The 10816-nt window shown below is 47.3% G+C and overlaps 1 protein-coding gene across 2 annotated transcripts in view; it reads left to right on the top strand.

The window, feature by feature from the left end:
* Positions 1 to 7343: 7343 nt before the first annotated feature.
* Positions 7344 to 10816, top strand: part of LOC147748493 (TLC domain-containing protein 4-A-like) — a 190461-nt gene continuing 186988 nt past the window's right edge. For both annotated transcript variants that reach the window (XR_015309393.1, XM_086962603.1), the window contains exon 1: positions 7344 to 7462. Coding sequence is in view for 1 of the 2 variants with exons in the window: in XM_086962603.1 (XP_086818729.1) it covers positions 7416 to 7462 (47 nt within the window). In the remaining variant the exon portion in view is untranslated. The remainder of the gene's footprint in view (positions 7463 to 10816) is intronic.

The following is a 10816-nucleotide window of genomic DNA, read 5'->3' as shown; positions in this document are numbered from 1 at the left end:
CCACTTCGCCCGATAGGCTTTATTCGTACTCTGCGCTCGGCCCTGGGCTAAAATGTCTTTACATTCTCCTGGAAGATTCAAACCCTGGAACTCTCTGAACTCAGGAGCCACGCTGTCAATTGGAGTGACTTCAGATCTGGATGCAGAACCAGCCCGTGAGCCATTGTCAATAGCAATGGAACAGGCGCCAGGAGAATTGGTTGATCTTGAGAGAGAAGAAGAAGTTCTGTGTACCAAAACTGCCTGGGCCATGCTGGTGCAATCAAAATCATTCTGCACGGCTCCGCTTTGAGCTTGCGGATCAATCTCGGGATCAGCAGAATTGGTGGAAAGGTGTAAACGAATGCGCCGTACCAGGCTATCAAAAGCGCATTCCCCAAGGATCCCTGATGGTGATCCCTGCTTGCATAGCACTGGCATTTGGCGTTCTGAGGAGTCGCAAACAGATCGATGGTTGGGGTCCCCCAATGTGAAAACATTTCCTCCAGAATGGTCTGATCCAATTCCCATTCGTGGCTGACCGTCTTTTGGCGACTCAAAGCGTCCGCTGTGGCATTAAGTGTGCCTGCAAGATGTTCCACTGAAAGAGTGATATTGTGTTGGATCACCCAATTCCAAAGCCTCTGTGCTTCCTTCGAAAGGGTGCAGGATCTCGTCCCGCCCTGCTTGTTTATGTAGTGCATGGCCGTGGTGTTGTCTGTACGAACCAGCACTGAACGGTTGCGGATCCTTGGAAAGAAAGCCTGTAAGGCTAGACGGATGGCCATAAGTTCCAGCAAATTGATGTGGAACTTGCCTTGGACTGTGCTCCAATGACCACTGACTTTCAGTTTTTGGAGGACCGCTCCCCACCACTCCATGGAAGCATCTGTTGTCAACACCATGGGAGATGGTGGAAGCTGGAATGGCAAACCTCCTGAAAGATTCTCTTTTAGCAACCACCAGCTGCTTGCTTTTCTCATTCCCGGTGTGATCACGATCTTGTCGTCGAAGGAGCCTGTCACCTGACGCCATTGCTTGTCCAGCTGTTCCTGCAGTGGACGCATTCGAAGCCTGCAGTGCGGTATCAGTGGTATGCAGGATGATATCGATCCGAGAAGCAATTTGTATTGACGGACTGACAGAGACTTCCTTGTTTGCAGGAGGCGAGCTGAGAGAATCAGTTTGGTCTGGCGCTCTTCCGAAGCGAAAGCCATGCAGCAGTCCGTGTCCAGGATAGCACCCAAAAACGTTGCTGTCTTGGAGGGGCGCAAAATCGATTTCTCCTTGTTGAGCCGAAGGCCCAGCTGCTCGAACAGTTGACTGCAGCTCGTGACTGCCCTGGACGCTTCTTGGAATGAAGGAGCCTTTACCAGCCATTCGTCCAGATATGGGAAGACTTCGAAAGACTTCTTCCTGAGAAAAGCTGCCACAGGAGCCAGTACCTTTGTAAAGATCCTCAGTGTGGACCGGAGACCAAAAGGTAGTACTCTGAATTGAAAATGGCTCTTGCCTACTGTGAATCGAAGATATTGCCTGTGAGCTGGATGAATGGGCACATGGAAATATGCATCCTCCAAATCTAGGGTTGCCATGTAGTCCCCTGGATTGAGAAGACGGAGAATGTCCTGAAGGGTGACCATCCTGAAAGACAACTTGATGAGATATGTGTGGAGCTCCCGCAGATCTACAATCGGACGCCACTTCTCCTTCGTTTTGCGAACCAGGAAGAACCTGGAATAGAACCCTCTCCCCTTCTGGGAGTGAGGTACAGGCTCTATTGCCCCCTTGATGAGAGTTGGTGTGCTTCGAGACAAAGAAGTCCTAGATGTTTGGGTGTAATGGCGTCTGGAGCTCTCGTTGGAGGAAGATTTTGAAACTCCAAAGTGTGTCCTCCTTTGATGATGTTCAGGACCCACTGGTCTGATGTTATGACCTTCCAGCTGTTTAGGCAATGGGCAATCCTGCCCCCCACTGGTGTTAATGAGGGTACAGGAACAGTAGAAAGAGCCACCTGGCCACTATTGTCTCTTAGAATTGTCTCTCCTCTGTTGACCCTGACGTCCTTTCGGAGGCTGGCGAGAGAAAGACCCCGACAGATTCTGCCTCTGCGAATATTGGGGTTTGTATGACTGACCAGGTTGAGAGTAGGAAGAGTAGCGTTGCCGATTGCCGCCTCTTTAGGATGAGAAACCTCTTCCTCTTGCCCCCTTAAAAGGAACTTTGCGGTATTGTAATGTTCCCAAGGATTTAGCCGTGTCTGTATCTTTCTTTATGCCTTGTAGGGCGTCATCCACGTGTTTACCGAATAACATCTCTCCGTCATAAGGTAGGTCCAGAATTTTGTTCTGTAATTCTTGTCTAAACCACATGGCTCGCAGCCAACCCTGGCGTCTTAAAACAGCCGAGCCTGCTAGCGCTCGGAAGGCCGTAGTTGCTATATCCATAGCGCAGTCGATTACCTCCGAAGAGGCGCGCTCCCCTTACATCAATATTTTCCTCACCTCCTCCTTAGACCCATCCTGAAGTTCTTCCACAAACGGGGACAGGTCACACCACATCTGGCAATCATATCTCCCCAGAATCGCCAGAGCATTAGCCGCCCTAACGAGGAGACTGGCCATTGTGGAGAATCTTTTTCCTACATTGTCCAGACGCCTCCCCTCTTTATCAGGTGGTGTTGTTAGCGGTGTGGATGGATTCTTGGATGTACTCTGTGCGGCCTGGGAGATAACCAAGTCCGGTTTTGGTTGACCTGTAAGACATGCGGGGCTGCCCTCCGGCGCCTTATATTTTTTCTCCAGTCTGGGAAGCACTGGGAGGACCGTGGCTGGATTTTGCATAGCCTTTATTCCCTCTGACCAAACATGCTCAATGATGGGGATTGAACGAACTGACTTCCGGAATGGTTCTTTGAAGTCGTACAAAAAACAGTCAGATTGAACTGTAGTAATTGGAAGACCAAATCTCTTGAACGCTCATTCCATTAGTTTGTGAAAACCTCCAATATCTGCTGGAGGAGAAGTTGCGGTATCAGGCCCTGTTACATCTGGATCCTGAAGGCCATCCTGATTCCAGTCCACATTCTGATCTTGGTCAGGATCCCCCTGCTGATCCACATCTGATGAGGCATCATCATCATCATCATCCCGAGTGGCAACCACCTCCTGAGGATGTTCTACGGGCTCTGGGTCATGCACCCTTAAGGGCAAAGAGGCGTCTGCCACTGTTTGATGTACTGGAGGCAGAGGTGTGGGAGGACGTATTTGTTGAACCTCCTGTTGAGCAGGAAACCGCCTCCGATAGTCATGTAACATTAATTGCAGGTCTGAGATGAGTGAGGACGGCATTGTCAGATGGGCTATAAGCTGGCCCATAATTGCTATCATTTTCCTCCTCAGAGTCGTCATCAAGTAATAAGGAAGGAGGCAACAGCGTAACTCGTCGTGGAGATGTCATTTCTGGAGTTATACGCCTCTTCCTTTGAGAAATGCAGATTTTTCCAGTCGTCGACGACGTCGTCAATGGGATCGTCGTCGACAGTTGAACCTTCGTAGACTGTTTCGTCGACGGAAGCGCCGACGAAGAGACTGTGCTCGTCGTCGAAGGCTGAGTCGTCGACGGTGAGATGGCTTTCGTCGACGATGTTTGGATCGTTGACGGAGTCGTCGACGAGCTCGTCGTCAGAATCACGGCAGCAGTCATCGTCGACGACGTTGTTCTCGTCGCCGTCATCGCCGTCGACGCTACTCTCGTTGTCCTCGTCGTCGACGTAGAAAATGTCAGCTTCGTCGACGACTAACAGGAATCAGGCGTCTTAAACGTCGACGACGGTGTAGATGCCGTCGACGTAGCCATCGTCGACGAGCCCGTCGAGAAGGCCATTTTCAAAGACAAGTCTTTGATTGACAGGAATCGTCGACGTACCTGTAGTTTTCACCGTCGACGGACGCTGTTTCTTGTCAGAAGCAATGTCCTGAGGCGTAGATGAAGGCCTTTTCACCCCTCTTTCTTTCTCTGAAGTTGGTGAAGTCACAGAGACGAGTTTCTTAGCCTTCTTTGTAGGTTGCAACTCCTCAGGCTGTCCCTGCCTCTCCTTTTCACCGTGGTGAGGAGAATTTAGGGAAGTAGGCCTATCAGACCTATCAGAGGTCCCAGGCAAGGCCTTCCTTCACATGGGGCTCATTAGATGTTGAAGGGGGAGACCTACCCCTCTTCTTTGATCTTCTTGATGATACAGCAGAAGAAGAGCCCTCACTGTCCGAAGACAGAACTTCCTTGCGATCCTTCATCTTTTGCAACCAAGTCAGCAGGCGGCCTTCTCTGTCCCTCAAGGTCTTACTGGAGAAGGTCCTGCAAATCTTGCAGTCAGTGGCCTTATGGTCCGGGTATAAGCAGTATATGCAGTCTTCGTGTTTGTCGTCAACAAACAACCTCTTTTTTGAGCAGGTAGCACAGGCTCTAAAAAGTGCTTTCTTCTCCTTGTCAGACATGACGAAAAAACAGGCAAAAAGTAGTAGATAAGTACTCAGAAGTGAAGAAAATTGAGCAGAGCTCAATGGAGACTCCCTTGCACAATGTGCGGTAGAAAATCAGAGGCTCTGAGGCTCTCTCAGGAAGGTTCTATGGGGTGAGGCTGCTCTGATTGGCTATTGCAAGAATTTGGTCTCTTTTACAAAAAGAGGTGGATAAGCTACAAAATGAGATGAGGCCTAGGCCTATTTTTTCACTTTATGCTTACTACTATGGTATTTTTTATTTACTGAGGCTCCCATTCCGACGACGGGGAATGATACAAAGCATGGGAATCTATGAAAGTTCCAATACTGGGGCAAATGTGCAGACATATGTTTATGCGTGTGTATATAAATACAGACATACACACACATTTTTTTAAAAGGCTTTACACTTATATGTGAAACGCTTACATTTGCATTATAAAGGCATGCATGGTATAGGTATGTTCGTGGTAAAACCTTATGTGGTAAAGATTAATGCGTTGTTAAGGCATGTGTGGTAAACGCATGCATGGTTCTCTCATACAACCCCTGTAACTGACCAGCCTGTCTGTAGCATAACCCATAAATACATTAACAAGCATTTCCAATGCAATAGGTCTCGCATTTACGCGAGTTTAAGCTTTTGGCATTGTAAATGACTGCATTTTATTCATGTTTTAAAACTCAAAACATAAATAAAAGGCATTGTCATTTACAATGCCAATGCCGTCATATCAAGGACAATGATCTTCTTGACAATTTTCAGTCCGGCTTCATCCAAAACTGCAGCACTGAAACAGCCCTACTGCAAGTGGTTGATGACGCGCTGAGGATACTCGAATCGGGGGGGTCCTGTCTTCTAATTCTCCTTGACCTTTCTGCAGCCTTTGACACTGTCAATCACAACACCCTCCTCAACACTCTTCAACAGAGAATGGGCATGGAGGGCACTGTGCTTAAATGGTTTGCTTCCTTCCTCTCTGATAGATCTCAAATGATCAAAATAGCGAACAGTCTTTCATCTCCTGTGGTGGTAGGTCAAGGTGTTCCTCAAGGTTCTATACTTGTACCCACATTGTTCAATCTCTATTTAGAACCACTGGGAAATCTCCTAAGTAAATCCGGGATCCACTATCATCTCTATGCAGACGACACTCAAATCTACCTCAAGGTTGCCTCCACTCACGATCTCTCCATCCTAAGCTCTACTCTTGACTCCATTCAAAACTGGATGTCAACTCATCAACTGATTCTGAATCCCTCCAAAACTGAATTCCTCCTCCTCTCCTCCTCACTCTCTCCTCCCCTGGTTCAATCATGGATGGATCAGATTAATCTACTTAACAATAAACCCATCATTGTCGACAGCGCAAAATCCCTTGGTGTCATATTCGACAAAAAACTCAATCTAATCTCCCACATCAATTCCATTGCAAAGTCTGCTCGATACCAACTGCGCCTTCTTTGGGGAATTTGTTGCTTCTTCCCGGAGCAGGACCTTAAAACACTGGTGCACTCGCTGGTCCTCTCTACTGCAATTCTCTTCTTACTGGCCTCCCCAAATCCCACTTGTCCCTCCTTAAATCTGTTCTCCATTCAGCAGCTCATTTCATTTATGGGGCCAAAAGAAGCGACCACATCACACCGATGTCATCCACCCTCCGCTGCCTTCCCATTGAGGCTAGAACTATCTACAAGACTGCCTGTATCACCCACAAGGCCTTGCACTCCCCCTCTCCTCGCTACCTGGCGAATAAACTGAAACTCTCTGGAGGCTCTAGACCATCACGTAATGCGGAAAATCTACTGCTTGAACCTCCCACTTTCAAGAAGGAAAGATCGATGGCCCAATCCTTTTCAGGCAACGCGGTGAGAATCTGGAACTCCCTTCCGCCTCAGCTCCGGACCACCACCTCCTCCCAGGCCTTCAAAACGGACCTCAAAGTTCTCCTCGTCCAAAGACACCTCCAAAAGTAATTCACACCCTCTCTATTATCTGAAGGAAGACCTCCCATTACTGAAAATGTTATTCTCCATGACTATGGAAGTGCCTTCCAAGTGTGTTCTTGTGGTTGGAGTGTTTGCCATTTATTGCAGTATTATCCTTCTACCTGTATTTGGTACTCTTTTGTAACATGCACACGCCACTTTTCTCTTGTAACACACTCTTTGCTACCTCTCACATTTTGTTTGCTTTTGATACTTGCACAAGTGCCACCATTGCCTACGTAACGTTTGTTCTTGTGCCTGAGTGTCTAGCATATATTGCCGTATTATACCTCTAATTGTACTTTGTTTTCTCTTGTAACCTGCACACTTGTCACTTTTTCCTCCTGTAATGCACTGTCTGCTACCTCATGTATTTTGTTTGCTCACAATTGTCACTTTTACCTCATGTAACTTAACGTCTGCTTTTGTAATTAGTTCACTTGTAATTTTCTCCTCATGTATCATTACTGTTCCTATTGTGAAGCGCTCTGACGCCTTCGGGTAAAGCCCGCGCTATATAAAAACGCATAAATAAAGAAATAATAAATAATGCTTGTTCCAGGCAGTTAGCGATTCGTAGTCCTGTTCATGCCATTATAGCAACAAGACTATCAAGTCCCTGAATGGAAAGAAAAAATCTTGACCGGATTCGCTGATCACGCATGGATCTGGGAAACTCAAGGGCGCAGGTTGGCTTCTGACGGGAGTATGAGTTTTGTGCTTCCTGTGACAACAACCTCTGATCTGTGATCTCTGTTGGGCGACACACAGGCTGCTGTCGCTTTCAGAGCTTCGGTTTTAGGCGGGGCTTAAACGCGAGGGGCGTGGCCCTCAGACTGGCGTGCCCGCCCCACGGTAGGCGTGCACACTGGTGGTGACGTGTCTCCGGCCCCTGGAACTGCAGTAGGAGCTGCGCGCGGCCAGAGTAGGAGCAGCTGGAAGGGGGCCATGCAGCCAGCCCGGGGTGCCCCCGGGGGCCCCCTGACTGCAGCCTGGTGAGTGCGGGGCCTGCGGCATGGGATGGGGAGACTGGGCATTTGACTGCCATTAATCGACTGGGAATCGTGAGAGATCAAAGGGGGAGATCGAGGAGAGGGCTCAGGGAGAAATCTTGAGGAGAGGGTTCTGAGGAGCGATACAGGCGCGAGCTAGGGGGAGAGTAAATTGGGAGGTGGGGGGTAATCAGGAGCCAAGAATGAAGCTATGCCAAAGAAGGCGCGTAGAGCCGGGGCAAAGAAAATAAAGATAGATCAGGGGCAAAGCGAAGGAGGGTACATTAGGGGCACAGAATGGAGGAGATTAGGGTCGGAGAAGGAGGGGAGCTCGGCCAAAAGGAGGGTAACTACGAGGCCCAGAAAGAGGGGGGGATCAGGTGTAAACATGGGGAAACCAGGGAGGGAAACAAGGGGCAGACGAGGATGAGTCGTCAGGGATAGAGTAGGATGTGGCGATCATAGAAGACCAGGCATAAATACCAGGGGCAGAGAATAGGTGGAATGGGTAATAAAGGAGAGCAGAGACCAAAACCAGAATGATAGTGTGAGGGAAGAGGAGACCGAAGGAGTAAGAGGCGAGCAACAGGCGACACCAGGGGAACAAAGGGTGACCAGGGTAGTCACAGGAGATGTCATGAAACTAAGGAAAGTTGATGGTAAGAGTAGGGAAAGAAGAGTAGAAGAGATTGGGGAGAGAGTAAGGATAAATCGTGGAGAAAAAATAATGCTATAGAAAAAGGTAAAAGTGAGAAAGCTAGATTACAGGAAAGATTTGAGATTAAAGGGGTATAGGCAACAGAGGTCCTAGGGGAAGAATTGAGAAAGAAAGAAGAGATTAGCTGGAGCAATATTATTGAAATTTGCACTTGTGCAAAGGGGGATTTCCATTGCCACCTTTTTGCTGTTTTAGTAAGAAGGATTGACACGAACAGCATTTGCTGAAAAATAAATAAATGTAAATGATTTCACGCTACCATTGCGATATTTAGATTAAAATATATTTAAAATCTGAAGTGCAGTATTCAGAGGAGAAATGGCAATTCTATAATCCTGCTCTTTTCTACTTGCCCATTTAGAACTTAAATCTGCAAAATTCAGTGGAGAATATGAGTAAAATTTGGAGCAGTTGTAGCCGTGTACATTTCTGTAGAATACAACACCTTTACAGAAGATAATATATATATGTATATAAATAACGTGGTTGGCTACAGCAGAGGCGAGTTGCCATTGAGCGAGGGAGCAAACTATTAGCTGGGGCAGGTGGCTACTGAGCCAGGTAGACAGCTGTTATTGGGGGAAGTGAAGGGCAGGTATATTACTGCAGTGGTATCACGTGCCTAACATCTTTTCGGGGTGTCTAGTTAGTGATGCTTGTTGAGCTGAAATGTGCACCTGATCTTGTTACTTTGCCAGTACAGAAAGTAAACAGAATGATAGTCATGAGAAAACGTTGGATCATGTGATTTCACCTTGTATGACTGTGCCACGCTCTCTTGTGGGAGAATCCAGAATGACAATCCCACACACCTTGCAGCTTTTTGTCCACCCTACATAGTTATACGCTGGATCTAGTGACACATCTCCAGCCTCTGATTTTGTGGTTCCTTTGTGCTCTAACACAACAAACGTAGGCCCCCCACAACAAGAGCCCAACTGGGTAGATGGGGATTAGGGAGTGTTGTGTACTAATTCCAATCCTTCCCTAAATCAATTTAAAGCCTGATCTAGTAATCCCACTTGAAAGGCTATAACTGAGGTGACTGAATCGGTGCACTATGCTTGTCTGATTAGCTCTTGGAGGTCAAATGCCTTTACGTTGTTGCATTGAGTGTAGGTGAAAAGTTAATGTTCCGGTGGACGAGGAGATTGTTCAAATACACAGCCGCCCTTTTGCTCTTAAACAAATCCACTTGACATGGGGCTTCTCTTCATTGAGCATCTCAAGCTACCCTAAATTATTGAAATTCCATCAGCACTGCGGTTCAATTCAATATGTTTCAAAATTATTACTGTTGCATGGAAGACATGAGCACATGTGGTGCCAGGTGTTCATATCCCTTATGTAGAAGCCAGTTTTCGTTACCAGTGTGCTCAGATACAGCATGACGGTTCGCTCACTTTGGGCTGAGGAGCTCTCATCAAGTGCAAGCCAGGCTTTGACACTTTCACGCAGTGCACAGGGAGGTAGGTGACTAGGTCTAATACAAGTCCCACAAGAGAGGGGCTGTCCTAATGTTGGACACACTAAAGGGGGAATTGCATAAGAACATTTAGGTGGCCAGATCAGTTTGTTCCCATTCCCTGATGATGCTCCTAACCATGCCGAGTGTCTCTGTGGCAGCACTACAGGCATCCCCCCGAAGGAAGGATATTATCAAACAAAAAAGTTAGACCTGTAGACCAGCCACTCATGCACACACTTCATCCACCCTCAGCCAAAATGTTTTGCCTCATTCAGGTTGGCTCTATAATTCTCCGCATCTATCTACTAAGGACAGAAAGGAAGGGGATTTGTTACAGCTATTGTTTTCCACAAGCTCAGTAGGTTGTGGTGTATTTACACAGTGGACCTTGCATCAGAAGATATAAGAGAAGCTTCTAGAGTGTCCATACCATGGCAAACCCTCTTGTTCTATGGTCTAGCAGTGACATTCCCTCTCAAAGTACATATTTGGGTCAGATGCATACTAGGATGCTTTTGTCCATCGGTGTTCAGCTAGCTCACCACCCTTTCGGTCCTTGCATCCGGTCAGGGTTAAGCATTGTCCGTGAATGAGATCCACACAGTGTCTCCAGCAACTGCTTGATTTCATTTTTGCGGACTGATGTCCAGCACACTATATCGGGTGGCATTTGTTTGTTCTGGCCGAATTTCTGCTCTGGTGATGAAGCCCACAGCATGTATTTTTTAAATCCTGCCATGCCATCCCATCGCTGCTGTCTGGTTCTTGGTGGCTGAACACATTAGAATAATCTCTATATTGCAACATTGCGGGGCTTTAGTTTGTCAGGCCCACAGCATGTGTGAGGTTCTAAAACCCTTGAACCAGATTGAAAAGACTTCTCTCAACCGTAGTAGGAAGTACAAGAACGGAACCTTCTGCAACGTGTGATGTCCTGTTGAGTTTGAAAATGGTAGTGTCATCCAGCCAACATCTGTTTCTCTCCAACAGGAATTAATTCACCAGGCTATGGAGGATTAGTGTAATGTTCTCCATGCTAGAGGGCATGACTGTTAACTAAATATTCCCAAAGACAAGCAACGATTTAACAAAACATTGCTGGATAGGATGGGACTTTTACTAGCCTGGTATCTTTTGAAGTCAAGGACAACAATGAACAGGTGTGCCTAAT

The sequence above is a fragment of the Lissotriton vulgaris genome, chromosome 1_1, assembly GCF_964263255.1.
Source record: "Lissotriton vulgaris chromosome 1_1, aLisVul1.2, whole genome shotgun sequence".
Taxonomy (NCBI): domain Eukaryota; kingdom Metazoa; phylum Chordata; class Amphibia; order Caudata; family Salamandridae; genus Lissotriton; species Lissotriton vulgaris.
The sequence above is the reverse complement of the archived record's forward strand: the minus strand, read 5'-3'. Positions and strand labels throughout refer to the sequence as shown.